The sequence below is a fragment of the Neurospora crassa genome, linkage group II (genome assembly GCF_000182925.2).
Source record: "Neurospora crassa OR74A linkage group II, whole genome shotgun sequence".
Lineage (NCBI taxonomy): Eukaryota > Fungi > Ascomycota > Sordariomycetes > Sordariales > Sordariaceae > Neurospora > Neurospora crassa.
The window spans coordinates 3,937,069-3,956,407 of NC_026502.1; the positions used below are offsets into that span (position 1 = coordinate 3,937,069).

At 52.7% G+C, this 19,339-nt stretch overlaps 6 protein-coding genes across 6 annotated transcripts; 2 read left to right on the top strand and 4 right to left on the bottom strand.

Annotated features, from left to right (window-relative positions):
• Nucleotides 1–258: 258 nt before the first annotated feature.
• On the bottom strand, nucleotides 259–1,599 carry NCU08402 (zinc-binding alcohol dehydrogenase). The gene is made up of 2 exons (XM_958181.2): nucleotides 1,355–1,599; nucleotides 259–1,282 (listed from the first exon to the last, which is right to left on the bottom strand). The coding sequence occupies exons 1-2, from the start codon at nucleotides 1,529–1,531 to the stop codon at nucleotides 353–355; spliced, it is 1,107 nt and encodes a 368-aa protein (XP_963274.1). The 5' UTR covers nucleotides 1,532–1,599; the 3' UTR covers nucleotides 259–352.
• A 1,104-nt stretch (nucleotides 1,600–2,703) lies between these two features.
• On the bottom strand, nucleotides 2,704–4,002 carry NCU08403 (hypothetical protein; the record flags this gene model as incomplete). Its single annotated transcript, XM_958182.2, has 1 exon — nucleotides 2,704–4,002. One exon carries the CDS (start codon nucleotides 4,000–4,002, stop codon nucleotides 2,818–2,820), a length of 1,185 nt encoding a protein of 394 aa, XP_963275.1. The 3' UTR covers nucleotides 2,704–2,817.
• A 578-nt stretch (nucleotides 4,003–4,580) lies between these two features.
• Nucleotides 4,581–5,397, top strand: NCU16586 (hypothetical protein). The gene is made up of 3 exons (XM_011395405.1): nucleotides 4,581–4,652; nucleotides 4,738–4,864; nucleotides 5,023–5,397. Exons 1-3 carry the CDS (start codon nucleotides 4,645–4,647, stop codon nucleotides 5,164–5,166), a joined length of 279 nt encoding a protein of 92 aa, XP_011393707.1. The 5' UTR covers nucleotides 4,581–4,644; the 3' UTR covers nucleotides 5,167–5,397.
• Nucleotides 5,398–7,345: 1,948 nt separating this feature from the next.
• Nucleotides 7,346–12,600, top strand: NCU08404 (hypothetical protein; the record flags this gene model as incomplete). The annotated part of the gene is made up of 3 exons (XM_958183.3): nucleotides 7,346–8,451; nucleotides 8,502–10,232; nucleotides 10,345–12,600. The coding sequence occupies 3 exons, from the start codon at nucleotides 7,346–7,348 to the stop codon at nucleotides 12,566–12,568; spliced, it is 5,061 nt and encodes a 1,686-aa protein (XP_963276.3). The 3' UTR covers nucleotides 12,569–12,600.
• Nucleotides 12,601–14,393: 1,793 nt separating this feature from the next.
• NCU08405 (hypothetical protein) lies at nucleotides 14,394–15,391 on the bottom strand (the record flags this gene model as incomplete). The annotated part of the gene is made up of 2 exons (XM_958184.2): nucleotides 14,394–14,446; nucleotides 14,539–15,391. 2 exons carry the CDS (start codon nucleotides 15,389–15,391, stop codon nucleotides 14,394–14,396), a joined length of 906 nt encoding a protein of 301 aa, XP_963277.2.
• Nucleotides 15,392–17,147: 1,756 nt separating this feature from the next.
• Nucleotides 17,148–18,149, bottom strand: NCU08406 (hypothetical protein; the record flags this gene model as incomplete). Its single annotated transcript, XM_958185.1, has 1 exon — nucleotides 17,148–18,149. One exon carries the CDS (start codon nucleotides 18,147–18,149, stop codon nucleotides 17,148–17,150), a length of 1,002 nt encoding a protein of 333 aa, XP_963278.1.
• Between the last annotated feature and the right edge of the window lie 1,190 nt (nucleotides 18,150–19,339).

Below are 19,339 nucleotides of genomic sequence, written 5' to 3' on the forward strand. Positions count from 1 at the left end.
ATATCTTGTATCTTCCGGGTTCAATTTGTCCATTTGTCGATTGCTGGGCCGGGCCTGTAGTGTACTTACATGCAGGTCCAGTCCGTTGTGTAACGATCGCGGGTGTTACCATGTTGTTACTGCATGCCGCCGTGCATTGGGTAATACAACCAGGTATCGGGACCAGGGGGAACGGGATGACGCTGACAGCAGCCGCTTCCCGCATGCGAACTGTACAACTACAAGGATCACAAATCAAAAAATCACATGCCAATATCTCAAGCAAGTAAAGAAGAATTAGGTAGTAGAGCCAAAAAACCGCTTTTTCATTACACATGGGTATAGACGTTCCGAGACCAAAAAAATTCTAAATCTAAGCCTGAACAGGAGTGTAGTCCTCGTTCTTGAGGACGAAACGGTACCTGGGCTTGCCGTCCTCGAAGTCGACAATGGCCTTGTTGGCCTCCTTCATGGGGATCTCGCTGATCCAGGGCTGGACCTTCTTGTCAACCGCGAGCTGGAACATCTCGCGGATATCGTCGGGCGAGCCGATGAGGGAACCGGTGAGCTTGATGCGGTTGAAGATGAGGGCCATCTGCTTGATGCGGGGGAGATCATCGTCGGGGGCGCCGACCTGGATGAAGACACCATCGAGGTCGAGAAGGAAGAGGTAGTCGTTGAAGGGCATATCGGCGGAGGAGGCGGTGCAGAGAATGATGTCGAGAGACGACCTGTTCTTGTTGAGCCACTCGGGGTCCTCGCCAGTGGCGATGAAGCCGGTAGCACCCATGGCCATGGCATCCGCCTTCTTGCTGGAGCTGCGGGAGATGACAACGACCTCATCGGCGCCGAGGGCCTTGGCCCACATCACACCAAAGTGGCCGAGACCACCGAGACCGATGACACCGACGCGCTTGCCGGGGCCGACACCGTGGAACTTGAGGGGAGCGTAGGTGGTGACACCGGCGCAAAGCATGGGGGCGGCGTGAGAAGAGGGCATCGACTCGGGAATCTTGACGGCGAAGAAAGAGGGGACACGCTGGTAGGTAGCGTAACCGCCGTAAGACTTGCCGCCGTTCATGTAGACACCGTTGTAGGTACCAACGTGGTGGACGCGGCAGTAGTTGTAGTTGCCGTCGGCGCAGATCTTGCAGTGCTTGTCGGTGCGGTTGCGGCAGGCATCGCTCTGAGCACCAACACCAACACGGTCGCCGACCTTGATGCCGCCCTCAACCTTGGAACCAGCACGGACGACGGTACCGACAACCTCGTGACCGACGCAGCAAGGGTAGTTGGTAGGGCCCTGTAAGGAATTGTTAGCATCAAGAACTTGACAAACTGATATTTTAAAACAGCAGGCAAACAACAAACATACCCAACCGCTCCTCAGAGTGTGAATGTCGGAACCGCAGACGCCGCAGCACTCGATCTTGATATCAATATCGGTCTCCTCCCAGGGCTTGGGCTCGAACTCGCCCCACTGCATGTTGCCATGGGCAGAGCTCTTGTCAAAGCCGAGCCAGCCTTCGAACTTGTAATCGGTGCCAGACATTGTGTCGGGTGTTGCTGTAACTGCTGTGGTTGAGAAGAGAGAGAGAGAGAGATGGATAGTGGTTGTTTGTTACCGGAATGAAGATGCGGTTTCCAAAAGATGGCCCAGAGTCCTCGGGGCCCTTCACATCTTTATATGACTTGGATCGTGGAACCGGCTTCAGATCCACCGCCGGGACCGGCATGGATTCATCTTCACTCAGCATCCATGATTTTGCCTCATCGAACTTTGGCTGGAAGTTTTCATCGGGGCCCACAGTTGCGGGAAGCTCTCGGAAAGCAGGGGATTCCAGGGATCCACCCTGTGCAAAGTTTCGCTTGTTCCATGCTTCGTTGTGCTTGATAAGCAACAGAACGCTAGAGTACCGAGGGAAAACAGCGGTAAAGAGGTTGTTGTTGTCGGTGTTGACAAGTTTTGAAACTTTTGAATGCGATAGGTTGTTTCAGTCCTGATAGATAATTCCGCGGTCGGCATCTTTTTTCCTCGAGATAGGCGGCGCTGCCTGAAACCCGAACCTCCGATTTTCGTCCTCACCCCTCTGTCTTACTCTTGACCCTTTCCTATCACAGCCAGCCAGTGCCCAATGGCGCAACGATATAAAGCCTCGTCTCCGGAAACTCGGATATCTGAATCGCCAAGTCAAGATCTGCCATTCTTCACCGGACAGCGCGGATGCTACTGTATCGCAGATACCTATCTGTAGGAATGGCCTTTTTTTTTTTTTCTCCAGATGCAACCGCAACATCACAGCACGTGGCGCTGAGGGGCACAAAAACATTTGCTGTTGTCCGTGTCGTTAAAACTCGAACTGCCCGCCAGATCGTGATGAGGTGACGTCGTCGAAGGTGCAAGGATAAGGGCGGTAACGGCACTTGGCTGAATTGCCGAAGACACTGGCGGCCACGCGACGCATGGGTGAGCCTGCGCTGCAAGGGGTCTGTTCTTCTAGGGTCTGCTAGAAGACCTGCTAAAAACAACCTGTATTAATAATGAAAACGCGGCGGAACAGGGGGTTCTTTGACACTTCGGTCGCCCGTGCCGCATCTGTGGGTCCATCTGACGCCCCTAAGATGCTCCGAGCTGGTCTGAGTCCCTGAGATCAAGAGAGACATCGATCATCTCGATATCTACCTAGGGTACCCTGGCCGGCCTTGGATCGCAAAGCCAAGACTGTGTTCAATCAGGATCTTATTTCGGGACTACCGGACGTTGGACGACCTTATGTCCGATGCTATCGGAGACTAACGTCAAAGATAAGAAGGCTTAGGCTTAGGTAGTTCATGATTTTAAAAGATCATGGATCTCGGCACAAGTGCGGCAGGCGGCGTTTGGGACACGGCAGTCGATGACGGCGCCTCCTGTCTCTGACGCTCCAGCAGGCGAAGTTCTCGTTCGTGCTGATCAGCAGGAACGTAGACCCATTTCCCGTCATCCTTGATCCAACTTCGTGATGGCATGAATGCCTCGAGCATGTCATAGTTGTCGCGGTTGTAGGGAAAGTCGACGGTGGGAGGGCCGCTCCGGTCGAGAAAGGCGTCGGTGCCGCTGGCGACGTCGGAGGGCGTCATGCGAAAGCGAGATCGTCTGTTGCCTTGATTGGCAGTGTTGCGGCGAATGGAGCGGGTGATGGAGGTTAGATGTGCTTGCAGCAGCCTCACGTACCACAGCTGGCTGTGAAGGGCCTTGACAACCACCTGGGCGTGCTCGGCGACCAGCTTCTTGTTCCAGTCTGGGTCGGCACCACGAGGGATAGTGGGAATGGGTAGTCCGTTGTCCAGGTGATGCTGCCAGTGGGCGAAGTCGACAATGATGCAAAGGAAAATCCAGCGAAGACGACAGGTGTAGCAGAAGCAGACAAGGGACGGGTCAGGAGACTGGACATGTTTATAGTTGGCATTGACTCGTCTAGGGCTAAGCGCATCGCCATAGGCTTCGTTGAGCGCGCGACGGGCGTTTTCGTCGAGATCCTGGGCCAGGACAGGAAGGCGGAAGCATTTGGAGAGAGAGGGGTAGCGCCATGCTATGATGTCGCGCGTGATGAGGTGTTCTTGGGACAGGATGAAGTCCCGAAGCGACTTGTTAACGCGGCAGAGGACAAACAGCTCTCTGGGTTCGACGAGGGTGACGATGGAGTAGAGGAGCTCGTAGGGCAGGTCGAGCATGCCTCGGGGCGGCACCGTCGAGGCCCGTTTCGCTTCTTTCTTGTCGCGTCTCTTTTGCTTCCGGTCCGTCTTTTTCGAGTGCAATGGAATGGCTTGTGTGAGATCGACCAGTGGCTCGAGTCCGTCGGCGGCGGCGCCGGCGTCCTCGTACAGAACGGTGGCCTTGACTTTGGTTTTGGTGGTGATGCCCGTGGCGTTGGTGTTTGCGATTTCGGGTGGCCCCACCACCACATTTACAGCGCTCACATCACTGACTATTGAACTTTGCGAGTGGCGACCCGATCGCGATGTTGATGGCGTCGCGGGCATTCTGAATCAGTTGAAACTGGAAAGGCTCGCTACATGCAGAGCCCGAGAGGCTACAGTAAAGAAATGGAAGAAACCATGGAAATGGAAGCTGGGGAAAAGATGGCGCCGCGGGGGAGGAATGACCTGCATCCCTCAGGTCCCCTCCCCCATTCAGTGAGGTGCCGAGGAACAGCTGCCTAGACTCTAGAGGTACAGCTCTCAGCTGCCAGGGATGTGGCGGGATAGGTACGCGATAAGCCATCGATAAAGGCTGGTGCTGACGGGCCGTCAGAGTGAGTCTATAGTCTTGGCACCAGCTGTCAAAACATGCTGTCGGCCCGGTTTCTCATCCGTACCGTCCTTAGCATGGAGCTTGGAGCTTCTGGCTCGAATCACACCCAAAGTCGGCAGTCAGTCCAACCTTTCTCTCGACTTCCACTTGAAGTTCTTCTCTCGACATCCTCCGTCGTCCACAATCAGGCACATCTTTTACCAGGCCACGCTGGGCTATCTACAATCCAACATTGGTTACTGTGATCACAACAAGGCGACATGCGCTTCTTGACCGTCAGCTCTGCAACCAATGTCTCCGCCATTAGAAACATTGGCCTCGATCCACGCATCCATGTCTTGATGACTGGCAAGCCCCAATAGAGATCCTCAATGGCTCAGTGAGAAGCTCGTCTACCAGAACTCTTCATCCACCACACAAAGGAACCTCAGGAACCAACTTTTGACATGACCATTATTTCAAAGAGGGGAGGAACAAGTCAGTGTCGCGTCACCAGTCCTGGGAACTTCACGTGTCTCGAGACCTACCCGACGGTCCCCAACACCTTCCGATCCACTATGCCTTCAAACGATCCAGCCAGTTGCATGTTATGCCTCACACATCCTTCGTAAGAAGCTACTACACTATCGGCTCCATTTCCACTACTTCGTCCCTTGTCGCGCGTTGTTACAGGATCAATACCGTAACCACTCCAAAACACAACAAGTCCAGACGCTATCTAGATTCTTTGACTTACTTGCACGGCCCAGGATCCGGTGACGCCTATTCTGCAGACATACAAGACGATGGCGCTCGGCATGAAGTGTACTCTGGCCCCCACGGAATTTGGAGAACAGCAACCATTGCTTTGGACTGCTCGCCCGCAGACTACTTGGAGCGGAAAATCCAACTAGGGGTTAGCAGCTCATGTCCCGGAACTCTCAACACCGGTGGAGCTGTTGGGCTAGTCATCACTTTCTTCTCTTATGCAGAGGGGCCCGACCTAGACTTGGGAATAAAGGCTTCCTTGTGTTTTCGGGCATCCGCGGATATCAGCCGGAGGAAGGGGCCACATATTGGTGGTGAATGTCCCGGCACGGCCCGAGTAAGTGGACCTCCTCTCACGCAATAGAGCCGACAAGCCCCGAGATTCACTCTAGTGTACGATGCGGCGCGTCCAGAGTCAGCCTTTGCTCGCATGGAAGGCCATTTCCCTTTCCAATGACAAATCAACCACACTCTTCACTTCAAAAATACATGATCTCTCGTTTTCATTCTTATCCCCTGCAGCTTGCCTTATCTCCTCCTGATGCTCCCTCACTGGTATCTCGCGGCCAGCTTTTGTTCTTATTGTACTTGTCTCGTTGCACGCTTCAGATCATTTCTACCCGTATCAGTCAGGCCGATCTCCACTTGAACTCTCCCAATATTCCCTAGCTCTTTTTTCCCTCTCAAACACTTTGATAAGAGAATTGCTCAAGTCAGAGCGGGAGGCATTAGTCTCTAGGAAAGGCATGCCGCAGCCTACAGTCCATCCAAAACCACCCATTCGACCCAAATGAGCGAAGGCTGGGAAATCGAAAAGGCTGACAAGCATGTATGGCTTATGCTTCAAAGGCCAAGACTGCCAGCCTCGCCATGGTGTCGCTCAAGTGAGCGAGTCCCTTATTCTCAAACTCCCAAGTTTGGAACCTTAGGGTCTTGAAACGTCATTCATCCCTTCGCGGCTTGGCTCGTCCACATGCAGGAACGGTTTGGCGATGATTCGGCCAAGCCCGTTTTTGCAGATCAACAGTTTGGACACTGTCCAACTACCGGTCGACAGGTGCAGCTTCTATGGACGACCCTGCCAATGTTCGACAGGGTTCTACCTCAGCCGGTGACATCTTCTTTTGAATGCTCTCTGGGCATCTTTAAGATCTTGGATCTTCTCATGATCCACTAGGGGGGCTGGTTCTTTGTAACCTATTTTGGGAAGGGCAAAAGATCACCCCTTTTCCTTTATTGATCGGAAACTCGCTGGGATGAGGTAACTCGGACTCTTAGCCGAATTGCGAGCTGATGGGTCAGAAAACAAACAATGTCTATGTGAGTGAGAGAGAGAGAGAGAGAGAGAGAGAGAGAGAGAGAGAGAGAGCTTTGCCTCAAGTGTCTTGTTTACAACAAGTCCACAAACGCAAAACACTCAAAGCCCACACGGTCCTTCTTCGAGTTTTCTACAATGTTTGATATCGGCTCTTGTGGACCAACGGCGCTGCCATCTCCGGTCTTAGATGGGTCTAAGTACTCTTCTCTGTGCCAGTCACGGCACTTCAACAAAGCTTGAAACGCACAGTCAAGATGATCAACACTGCCAAGAACGGCTTCAGCCGAATCCCATCGCGAACCCTCCTGAGGATGTACCTCGATCGCCCAGTCCCGAGTCGATGATGGTGAGCATACTATGATACGCAGTTCCCCCACAAGCGTAAACAGATCCCCTTTGCCAAGCACCAACACCCGGGCATAACGTCATCCAAGAGTTAAAACCAAAATAGGTGATGAGCGGTTTTTAGTTCCATTCTACTCGGGTTTATCCGCCGTCTTGGAACGAAGACAAGCTTATTCGCCAAGACTAGACAATCGTCCCCCCGGTCATGGAGTTTGTACAGTCACTGTTCCACGGTAGAATATGGAAGAAAGAAAAAATAATCGAAAGATCGAAAAAAAAAAGAAAAAAAAGAAGGAAAAAAGGCGAGAAAGACAACGTTCTCTTGCTCAAGCTTGGGTATATCTACTCCGTCATCACTTCTTCGTTGGCACTGTCGATCTCGATATCTCGTGTTCATAGTCCACATCACTCCAAAACTTGTTAGAGTTGTCTAACATCACTCCTTTCGCTAAACATTCTCTTTGATCGTCTATCCAGTTGTTGATATCTTCTTCGCTGCTGCTCTACAGTATTCATCAGGAACTCACCATGAACATCCTGCATCCGGTTGGCAAGCCATCAAACAGTATCCGCAGGACGGACGGGCTGCTTATTATCAGATCTTGGCACACGAGACAACGACTACCAAGGTGAAAACCAGTCACTAATCACTACACATCATCATGGCGTCTCCATACGACACCCTCCTCTCTTACGCACAAGCCACAAGACAGCTTCGGTTAAAGGCGGCATCCGGGCTTGACTGCTCCCAGCAACAACAAGTTCTCAATTCTTTCAGAGTTTCCTACACCAGCCTATCCGCCTTTATCCAACCCAGCTCCAAGCCAGCTCTCAGTACGCCCGACCTAAGCACAGCTCTCACCCATGGCTCCCTCCGGGACTTTACCAACAACTTCGCTCTCCCCAGCAAGGCTCTTGACGTGCCACAAAGGGGTCAACTTACCAAGCCCATTGTTTGTATTGCTCTCCCCAATGGCCCTGTCCTCGCTGCAGTTTGTCTAGCCGTAGCAAATACATGCACTGCTTCACCAGTCAACTGCGATAAGGCTGTTGGGGCTGAACAGTTTCGCGCTGATGTACGGCAGACGGGTGCTTCAGTCATCTTGACCTCCGCAAAGGATGCGGAGCGGCTGGGACTTACGGGCCCTTCATCATGGACGGCCCTGGAAGGACTGACAGTGTTGCTGGTTGAGAGTGACCTCGCTCAACGTGGCCAACCTACACAAATTTCCATCAGAGACTTGACCGGACAACTAGTCACGCCCCAAGTAGCTGGCTGCTCCCAGCCAGCGCCAAATGGGACAGACGATGTAGCCATCATCTTGTTCACCAGCGGTACTTCAGGTACCAAGAAGCTTGTTCCAATTACCATCCAGAACATAGTTGCTGGCGTAGCCTTTGTCATCGACTCATGGGGGTTGACGCCGGATGATGTCTGTCTCAACATGATGCCTTTGTTTCACATTGGCGGCTTGGTTAGAAACATCTTCTCGCCCATATTCTCGGGTGGGTCTGTTATCTGCTGTTCGGCCTTTGATCCGACCCTCTTCTGGGATGTTATGCAGGACCATGGGGCAACATGGTACTATGCTTCGCCGTCGATGCATCAGATGATTCTAGATCAAGCGGAGGACCGCCCCGAAGCGCTGGCTAAGAGCAGAGTCCGATTGGTTTGTAATGCCGCTGGTGGACTGCTACCCGCCTTGGCTGTCAAGCTAAAAGAGACATTTAATGGGGCAATTGTGTTGCCGAGCTATGGAATGACTGAGTGAGTGCCTCGTTTGTGCTTGTCTGGACTTTCACACTGACCCATGACAGATGCATGCCCATCTCAACTCCACCAACAAACTACAAACTTGACAAGCCCGGCACTTCCGGCGTCGCCGTCGGTCCTGAACTTGCCATTCTCGACTGGAACAACATCCGCCAGCCCTCCGACACCGTGGGTCGTATCTGTGTCCGCGGGGAGCCCGTCTTCCCTGGCTATCTCACTGCAGAGGGTCAGTACGACAGCAGCACCTTCACTCCAGATGGGTGGTTTGATACCGGTGATCTTGGCCGCCTCTCCTCGGACGGCTACCTCTTCATCACTGGTCGCAGCAAGGAAGTCATCAACCGTGGTGGCGAGATTATCTCACCCTTCGAGATTGAAAACGCCATCATTGCTGCCGCACAGGACCCCAAGTCACCAATCTTCAACCGGGTTTTGCAAGCCCTTTCTTTCTCTGTCCGTCACGATGTCCTTCAAGAAGTTGTTGGTGTTGTACTAGTCACGCCTCCTGGCGCTCAGCGTGTTGATACCAGGCAACTCCATCAAGCCCTGAAACAGTCGTTGCAGCAGGTAAAGTGGCCTGGCCTGATTGTCTACATGGAGGACGTGCCCAAGAGCAACAACAAGGTACTACGCATCAAGTTGGCAGACCGCCTGGGCCTTCCCGAGCTGACAGACAGTTCTCGCTATTGCGACGTCCACTACGAAGCTACCTGCCCACCTCCCAACACGCCCCTGTCGGTTAGCATCTCCTCGACCCTTTGTAGCATCGATGGAACGACCGTTTATCGCGGCATAACCGCTCTCTTGCCCCTGGAAACCGCCCACCACGTTCATCAGAACCCTCAATCCGGCGGCTTTGAAGTCTACCTTGCCCCCAAGAAGGAAATTTCCGATGTCAGTGAGCTGAACAAGGTCATTGACTCGCTCAAGTCCAAGCTGCCTTCTCTGGTATCCGGCTATCTTGTCCCACACCGTTTCCACATTCTACAATCTCCTCTGCCGGTAGAACTCGGCATCGCCCCCACCCGTGAAGCTCTTGAGTCCCTTCTTTACAAGGAGAACAACCGCCCAGGAACCAGTGACCCCTCAGCCTCGGGCAACACGGCTTCACAGGTAACTCGCATCATGGCCTCCATTCTCAGCCTCTCGGCCCACGAAATCACTGTCGATGCCGACTTCTTTGACCTAGGGGGTGACTCCCTTCGGGCCGGTAGGCTTCTGTCTGCTCTCCGTTCCGAGTTCGGTCTCTCACTACCCATTGACCTCGTCTTCCGCGGCGGCTCCGTTGACGCCTTATCGGCATTCATCGACGAGAAGCTCGCTTCCCGGCCCAGCTCTTCGGCATATACCTCCTACAGCGACACCACCCTATGTGACTCTGACGCGGAGCAGCAGGCCAGATGTGAAGGATTGCCGACGCCCATCAAGACCCACAGCTCCACGAACCCATTCCTGATGGTGCTGCAACTGTTGCCCATGGCGATTCTGTACCCCCTTAGGCGCGGGGTGCACTGGGCTATCTTCTTGCTGACATTGGCACACATGGAGCGGTGGCCGACGAGCAGATGGCCTTTTGGCCGGTTGGTCAACATCGTTACAACACTGCTCTTTGCGCGGGTGGTCATGTCGGTTGTGCGGCCCATCATTGGCATTCTGGCCAAGTGGTTGATCATGGGCCGATATAAGGAAGGAGTATATCCGATGTGGGGATGGTATCATACTAGGTGGTGGTTAACGCAGAAGGTGATTGCTTTGACCGGACAGGGCATTTTCAGGTAAGTTTTTCCAAGATTCTTCCCCCTTTCTCCGATGTAAACAAAGCCTTCGCCAATGAATCTTTCATCACCGCTATTCCCGAATAACCTCTTGACATATCTTGTTTCACAGGCATCACAACTACACCATTGTTTGGTACTACCGTCTCCTGGGTGCCAAAATCGGTAGCGGCGTCGAACTAAACGATTGTCAACTGGGTGAATACGATCTCTTGACCATCGGCCCCAACGCCTTTCTCGACAAGTGCATCGTCCGCCCGTTCGGCGCTGAAGCCAACACGTCCATGTACCTAGGCAAGATCATGATCGGTGCTAACGCCTCCGTCGGTCTTGCCGCCAACGTTGCTCCCGGCACCCAGGTCTCTGACGGTGCTTGCATCGGTCCCAACTCGTGCAGCTGGGAGTTGAACGATGCCACGGAGGCCAACCGCGATCTATCCGTCCACCGCGCCCCGCAGCCGCACTGGGCCTTGACTCTGTTTTTGACCATGCCGCTGTACGGTCTTGTCAGCCTGGTTGCCGGTGGCCCGTGGCTGCTTGGTATGGTTGGGTTGGTTGAGGGCAGACCCCCGCGGGCCGTTGCTCCACTGCCGGACATCATCACCTGGTGGGCCGGCAACGACCGAATCGGTTATCACTATCTGGCTGTGGGCTTGGGCGTGATGTTCGGTCCGTTTTTCGAGTTTGCCGCTGTGATGATCATCAAGACGCTGTTAGATTTGATGTTTGGCAAGCTGAAGCCGAGCAGCGCTACGGGTCGCGGACAGATCGAACGCTGGAGACTGGATTTGATGAGGACAATCTACCCGAACAGGTCGCTGAAGACGTTGACTGGCTTGTTTGGTCAGCATTATGAAATGACTTCAGTTATCCTTCGGATGCTTGGGGCCAAGATTGGTAAGCGTGTTTACTGGCCTGGCACTGGACCCGGCATCACGGACTACCATCTTCTCGAGGTTGGCAACGATGTCGTCTTTGGATCTCGCTCGTATCTTGTTACTTCTGATGGTCTGGGCTCCGAGCCCATCAAGATTGGTGACCGCGCTATGATTGCTGACCGTGTGGTCTGTCTCCCCGGCGTCACTGTCGGCGAAGACACGGTGCTTGGATCGGGTGCACTCACCCGCCGAAACAAGGAATATGTCGCCAACGGAGTGTACGTTGGTTCCAAGGGTGGCGACTCTCTTTGTCTCTCTACCGGCGCGGCCCCCAAAGGTGGTGACAAGAGCCGAGTCTCCCGACGCAACGCCCGTGCAGCGCAACAACCTGCTCAGACCCAGGAGGAAAACACTTTTATCGAAAGCGTACGCTACCCCCAAGGGACTAACGACCCCGAAGAAGGTCGCAGCACCCCTAGCATTCCCATCACCCGCCCTGTCTCTGATATTCCCGGGGACTTCACCCATTCCAATTCCGACACCGAAGCCGAAGACCCTACCAGCGCCCCCGCGGTGAAAAGCACCCCCTTCGGCCGCGCCTTCTACCTCGGTCTCGCCCCCTACCACGTCTACTCCCCGTTCACCATCACCGCCTACTCCATCTTCAACCGGCTTTTTACAGCCCTTTACTGGACCGCCCCGTCCATCTCCACCATCCAAATCATCAACGTCTTCATCGCCCGCCACCCTGACCACCCCGTCTCGCACGCCATCCTCTCGCAACCCATGGCCCTCTTCGGCCTCTTGACCGCCGTCTTCGCCGTCTTCAACACCTTACTCGCCTTCGTGGCTCTCCTCATCACCATCGCCGCCAAATGGATCCTCCTCGGCCGCCGCCAACCGGGCACTCACTCCTGGGACATTTCCCCTTACTGCCAGCGCTGGCAACTCCTGCTATCCATCGAACAACTCCGCCGCACCTGCTTTGCAGGCCAGGGCGTGCTGGGGATGCTCACCGGCACGTGTTTCACCGTGGCGTATTTCCGGGCATTGGGCGCCAAGATTGGCAAAGACTGCGCTTTGTTTGTCAATGGCCGGCCTTCGCTCGTGTTTACTGAGCCGGAATTGCTTGTGTTGGGAGACAGGGTGACGGTGGACGATGCGAGTCTGGTGGCGCATATCAATACCAGAGGTAAATTTGATCTGAATAGGTTGAGGGTCGGAGATGGGGCGGTGTTGAGGACGGGGAGCAGGTTGCTGAGCGGGGCGGAGATGCAGAGGGATGCGTGTCTTCTGGAGCATACGCTGGTTATGGGGGGTGAGACGGTGAAGGAGGGGGTTACGGTGCAGGGGTGGCCGGGGGAGGAGTTTAGGAGGGTGGGGAGGAGGTGTGTTGTTGATGGGGTTGGGATTGATTTGGTGGGAGGAGGGAAAGATGGGATGAAGGTTGTTGAGTAAGGGAGGGGGGTAATTGAGGGACTACTGTTGTAGTCTAGGGAACTGGGCTGGAACCAGGGCCTTTGGACTCCAGGAGTTAACGACCCTACGAACCAAAGAGATAATAAGTAGTTAAAGATAATGTGTAATGTAATCAATGTAGGAAACCCCACGACTTGAAGAAAGCTGTTTTAATACCCGTTAGCTAGCGCCGTATTTTTTATTATGTACTTAACTATAACGAAACATAATTAATTATCCAAGTTCCTACCGGAATTTACATCCGGGTGTACCCTCTCTTAGCCTCTTCCGTGTTTATCGCCTCGTCCTCTTTGTTCAGGCAGTATAACTTGTTGGGCGGCGCCGTCAAATATGCGCGCGCGCGCCACAGTAAGAAGTCATTCCAACAATGTCTTTAAGAAGAGACGTGCAGGAACTAGATAGGTAAGTAGCCGTTTGTTTGGGGTTTTTTTTTTTTTTTTTTCAGTTTTGTGAAGAAGAATGAATGAATGAATGAATGTTAAAGCTTCAAAGTTGTTCTCCTACCTACCTAGGTACCTTACCAAACTACAAACAAACAAGAGTAAACGAAATAGGTTGTCACGAGTAGGTAGCTACCTAAATCATGGACTCCTTTTTTTTTTTTTTTTTTTTTAATTTTTTTTTTTCCGCCGAAAACTACCTCTACTTAACACACGCTCACCACAGACGGAATCCGATTGATTCATATCTTCTCTTCTTCAAGGTACCCTCAGCAACAGACTGTCAGCGGTTGCAAACTTGAAATAAACGCCCCTTGAAGTTTGTTTTTGGATAGAGATTATGGGATGAGTGCTGGTCAGTGTAGGTAGTGTAGTGACCCATCCATCTCTCTCGAGCTCAGCACCTCCAGGGAGACGACGCGCGGAGTGTAGGTCTCATGGCTGTAGGTTACGTTGACGGGGAGGACTGGGGGGTCCAGAGGTGGTGGGTGGGTATTTCGTTTGAGGGAGGGCAAAGGAAGGAGTAAAGAGGGTTAGGAAAAGGGTAAAGGTGAGGAAATCTGTTCGATGCACATCAACTCCATATGAACAGGACCCAACTGCCAAAGGCTGGTCACCAAGCTGTAGGATCCTGGGACAAATAGATGAATCACAATCTATGCACAAGCTACTAACACTTGGTCGGAAGCAGGGGAGATACGGAGCTGTCAACGAAACTTGATCTTACGATTACTGATAGGACCGCCACCAAGTCATATCAGATTTGTCCACGGTCTGAAACCGGTGTATATCCCTCTCCTCCCCAGATCGACCATGAACCTCAAAGACGGTTGAAGCGACATCTCCTGCAGGCAAGCAAGCGACACTGCTGGCACTCATAGATGAATTGAGGTAGCCAGTCGTGACATTCTTCGCATTGGAACCGCCCTCCTCGTCCCTTCCATCTGGCATGATCACACTCATGATTCTCGAGTAAGTGCTGCGCAGCTGCCTCTACTCGCTGCTGCCTCACTGGCTCTGGAAGTCGCCCGGCTCTCGCATCTCGATTGACGTGTCTGTTGGCTTGAGCCATGAGAGCCTCCTCACTATACAATTCACAAGGGCATCTTTTCCAAACTTCGCCACATGCATAGCAGAAGTGGGCACCACAAGGGCAAGCTACAAAACCACAATCAGTCTTTCATCTGTTCAAATGGGCTCGCCAGTCACACCGTGCGTGGTAACTTTACATCGGTATGGCCGTGCGGCTGGTTCTTATGCCGTAAAGCCCCCCAAGATATAATATGGAGCCTTTCACTGGGATATTGCGCAAGAAAATAAACTTACTAATGTGGTTGCAGCCATAGTTCAACTCCACCATTCTTTTACAGGAATAGCATCTCCTCCATCCTTCTGCCTCCGCCATCTGAAGCACTTCCTTTGTTGCGGAATCTTCAGGGCAGTCTGTACCGACATGGGCTTGGCCTTTACAGACCACGCACGTTTTCTCCCCGCACTTGGCACACGTACCAACATCATTTGCGATACCCTGCGGCGGTATGAACTGAGAACAACTAGGCTGTGAGCAGTAAGTTGCGTCGGGTGTTTCGTACTCAACCTTCTTGGCCAAGAACTTCCCGACCAATTCTGGACCAAGCAAGAAGCGGGCCTTGTCCAAAGCAATCGGCTCACGACAACATCGAGGAGGAAACAGTGTCTGATCCGTCAACAGTCGGGTGAAGAGCTCGACTAAACAGCCCTGGCACATGTGATGCTGGCATGGAAAGGTAGCCATCCGATAAAAGCGAAATTCATCCCTACACATCACACACTGTCTCATGATGGCCGGAGTATCTGGTCTCGGGGGGCCTGGAGTGGTTGAGCGCGGACGGCGGCTAGCGGCCCATGCAGAAGATTCGGCTGCGCCTTCTCCATCCGGATCAGAGATGTACAGGGCGCTCAGCTTGTCAATGAAGTCGTTCTCAAACGGTTCCGTGATGATGGAGAATGCGGGACTCGAAGGCCTAGCTGCATGCTGGGTAGAGGTAGGAACGCCACCCAGCGAGCAGGCCATCTGGCGGTCTTGTCTTGCTTGTTCCTCGGCCTGGACGGCCTCGGAGATAGCGATGGCATCCTGGCGAACGGCATCGGCGATGCTCGCGCACATGGCGCGGTCGGCGAGATGCTGGTTGACAGAAGCTAGTTCTGCCTCGTAGGTCGCAATAGCCATCTCGAGATCGGTCGTCTCGCCCTCGCGGCGTTTTCCTTTTCCTTTGGCTGCTGCCTGGAGCTCGTGGAGATCTTGGAGGTAAAGCTCGACGGTGAGTTTGAGGGTGTCGAGATCGAGGCCGGCGTTGCCGAGATCTATCGGATGGAGGTCCATGGCCGGCGTGTTTGGTACTGACGCTGAGATAGGGTTTAAGACTGAGCTCTGAATATGTTGTTAGTTCGGCTCTTCTTCATACAATGGCGAGCAAAGGAGAGCAGGTCTTCAGGACTAGCCCCTGGGACTGAATACCTTTACAGAACTGGGAGGAAAAAGCCAAGATAGACAAATACAGGCGTGTTCTGATATCAAGGACTAGAAGATTTTTTGAGGCCCAGAGCAGGAGTTACTACGCACCTTCGAAGACGGAAAGACTGGGAAATCACCCATGAAGAGAGCTCGTGAACGGAAACAGAACAACTAGTCTATTGACTTCCAAATACATTAGGAAAAAGTAGAAAGACTCCTTGGGTCATACAAACGGAAGAACCAGAAGAGTGTCCAGCATCGGTGATGATTGCCATACACTTCTAACCACTGCTCACTGGAGACGCAGCGAAAAGATTGAAGTTGCCAAGTGAACTGCAGCAACAACAGTTGACGAAGGTCAAGCAAGTGGAGAGCGGCAGATGATGATGCAACGACGTCAAGCGTATGCTGAAAAAAGGAAGAGCAACAAAAAGCAGACTTATGGAGATACGGTATGCTCTCTGGTCATTGAGGTTCGGGCGGAGGACACTTTTCCCGCAGGAATAAGCAGGGTTAAAGTTGTCGGTCAACTAGGTATGTACATGCTTCTTTACTGCTTTCTAAAACCATTCACCCTGCTTATGCCTGCGCAAAAAGTGTCTACCCGAATCTCAATCTCCAGATTATTCGGTAGCTATCATTGAGAGCTGTCGGTCGATAGGTGAGAAGCAACTGAAGTGACCGTTTGCTTGCTCAGTCTCCATCAACATCATTGCATATCGAAGCCAAACGGAGGACAGTGATACCGATCGATGTACACAGTAACTAACAGTTGTCATGCGAAGGCCCACGCATGTCTGTTAACGTTAGTTGGTGTAAGATGATGACCGGAACGCCATCCCGCAGTCAAGGGTGCAAGCCACCGTCAAGGTCCTGCAGGTTGCCAGCACGTTGCATCCAATCTTCAGTGAGCGGTAAACGGGCCTCTTGCAGAAATCTCCAGGGATCCTCTTGAGCAGCCGACGCCAACGACGGCATCCCCTGCTGTTTTTTTTTGTTTTTTTTTTCCATCCATTTTGGTTATTTTCCGCGCAAAGAAACCTCTGTGAACCTTGAAGCTGACAAGAACGATGTTTTTGATATCGAAGCATACTTTTGAGGTCAGTCCATCCCTATACGGTTTACAAGCTCGTAACAAGAGAGACAAACACTGTGCTGATATCAGGAAATGGTTCAGGTTCTCAGATGGGTGACGTATTCGCTATCTATGGTACGTCGATGTTTTTCATGAAGAAAAGCGAACCTCAAGTTTCGAAGGGGACGGAGAGAAACATGGAACTTGACCGTGTCACGCTGAGGGTGAAAAAAAGGAGCGGAGGGGGATGGCACGAGATCCATTCAGCCCTGTGCTGGGCAACGATCCAACTTCTTCAAATCATAAACCGGAGAAAGACTATGACGATCCTGATAGTTCTGACGATTGAAGCTGCGTCAAGAACCCCCCCCCCCCCTCACTCTACCCAAAATCTCTTTCACGCCGGCAAACTCTAGCTCAGACAGAGTTTCCTCCCATAATTGCTTTGAGATTTCCTTTCCTTTCTCCGTATAGATAATGGGTGCCAGGCTTCGTTACGTCAGCTGAACATGTTTTATCGCTGCACGAAAGGCACAAAGAATCGGGCACTCACGGAACAAGCTGCTGAAAGCTCAGCATCTCCCCATGCGTCTCCTCACCATGGTTAACCGCGGCATCCGTAACCATTCGCGCCCCAACAGCCGCCGTATTGGCGACCACCCTACTTAACACAAACTTTCCAATCTTGAAGAGTACGGACGAGCCCTCACGATCGCGGTTAAACTCGGTCTCGAGAACCCACGACGGGGATGTGGCATTGATGATTGCCAGCGACGGGTCGACCACCTTGGCAATTTCAAACAAGAAAAACTGGCCCAGCAACTTGGACACAAACATGCGATCTACCATATCGACTGGCTTTCCATCCTTGTCGTCGGCGTCCAAAGCAGCCAGAATCGAGGCCGGCAACCGTCCTGGCTTGTTCCGTGACTCTCCCATGACCTCGGTAAAGTCCGTCCACCCCGATACCTCGGAGTTGACAATGGTCATACGGCCAGGACCGGATTGATGCTGGCGCTTGGATTGGATGACGGGCAAGAGAAGGATGGCCAGTAGCGCGGTGGAGAGGTAATTGACCTGGATCACCTCGTCATGGCCGGTGTGGGGGTTGAAGCAGCGCGCGGCAGGACCGATGCCGGCGTTGAGGACGGCGATGTCGAGCGTGCTGAGTTCCTTCTCGGCCCTGGCGCAAAAGGCGAGGATGGACTTGTAAACGGAAAGGTCGAGGTTCCAAACTTCAACTGTCGAAGTTCTGGCTTGCTGCTTGGCGTCTCGGAGACCTTTGGTCAGGTTGGCGGCGGCGGTTGCGCCCTTGGTCTCGTTGCGAACGGCCAAGATTAACTTGCTGGCACCTAGGTCAAGTAGCTGTCGCGCCGTCTCGAGACCGATCCCGGTGTTGGACCCGGTGACAATGGCTGTTTTGCCATTGAGATTGGCGCCGGTGACGGGCTTGGGTTTGCATGTAAGCTGTTGGTAGAAGAAGTGAGGCAGACTCGCTTGTTGCTCGGGAGTCACATTGAACTTGGAAGAAGCTTTAGTGGGAGTAGCCATGTTGGAACCGTAGGTCTGTTGACATAATAACTTGGGAGAATATTGAAGGTTTCTAGGGAGGTGCCATACTAGCTTGGTCCATCCCGCATGTTTGGCCGTCATTTCAGCGACGCTCCCAAACGGTGAAGACATCAGTATATTGCCCGCTTTACGTCTGGTCCTCCAGTCTGGCTGTCAGACAACAAGAGAACTGGGTAGGAAGGCAACCCAATCAGGTTGTGAACCGTTCGTAGGTATTATGTATTTAGCACGGGACGTTATAAGCCCACTGGAACCAGGCGAACCAGATGCCCTCCTCGGACTTCTGCTATTCAGCCAAGGCAGTCAGTTACCTTTCGCATACTTTCAAAGTAGTAACTCGTAGGTGGCCAGGGATCTGGGTAGAGGCACACACACGAGTATACGGAGTCCGGAGGTTGATATAGCGGAAGCTGTATTTTAAGATGCCAGGCTGCTGCTGGTGGAGACTCTGTAAAAGTTACATCATCTCACTCCGAGCCTCGCTCCCAGCACAGTCCTCCTTTGCCTCTACATACCTCTATCTCTGTAAGTATACCTTATATTCCCTTAATGAACAGTGCAGAATCTTTTAGTTACATACCTTCCCGTCTGATACTGTTTGTTTGGCTTATATTCGGGCAACGGGTCAGCAGAATGGGGCAATGGGCGGACCTAGTGTACGTCAGGGCAGGACCCGCTGAAGCCTACCTAGCGTAGAGGTACTGCGTAGGTACGTAGTCTAAGCCATTGCGCACGCTCCAGTTGCCCTTTTGGTCAAGAGGGTCGATTTTGATTGGGTGGTGAAAAAATGTCCTCTGTGGCTTCCACTTAGGTTCAGGGGCACACTGCGCAGTGGAGTGCTCCCCCGGGAAAAACAAACGGCCCAACGAATAATTCCCCCAACGCATGGAAAGAAGGCCAAATGGAAGTCACACTCGTCACTCTTCAGTTCATCAGCTTGGTTGCACATTTTTATAGTACCCAATTCTCAGAGTCGTCGTTGTGTCTTTGAGACGTTGATAGTACAAGTTCAGCGGGAAATTTCCTTTAACGGATTGGGCTTCCTTCGGCACCCATTGCAACAAGCTGTTGGATGAGATCGAGGTCCAAGATTGCGGGTTTGGGCTTCGATTTGGGAATTTGGTGCTGGCTTTGGCCTTTCTTTCTCCGCTAGGTTCCTTCTCTCCGCT

Coding starts and splice junctions, on each gene's coding strand:
- NCU08402 (XM_958181.2), bottom strand. CDS start 1,531: ATGTCTGGCACCGATTACAAGTTCGAAGGCTGGCTCGGCTTTGACAAG. Junction 1,283..1,354: donor ACACTCTGAGGAGCGGTTGG/GTATGTTTGTTG, acceptor AATTCCTTACAG/GGCCCTACCAACTACCCTTG.
- NCU16586 (XM_011395405.1), top strand. Junction 4,865..5,022: donor TCCAGCCAGTTGCATGTTAT/GCCTCACACATC, acceptor TGCACGGCCCAG/GATCCGGTGACGCCTATTCT.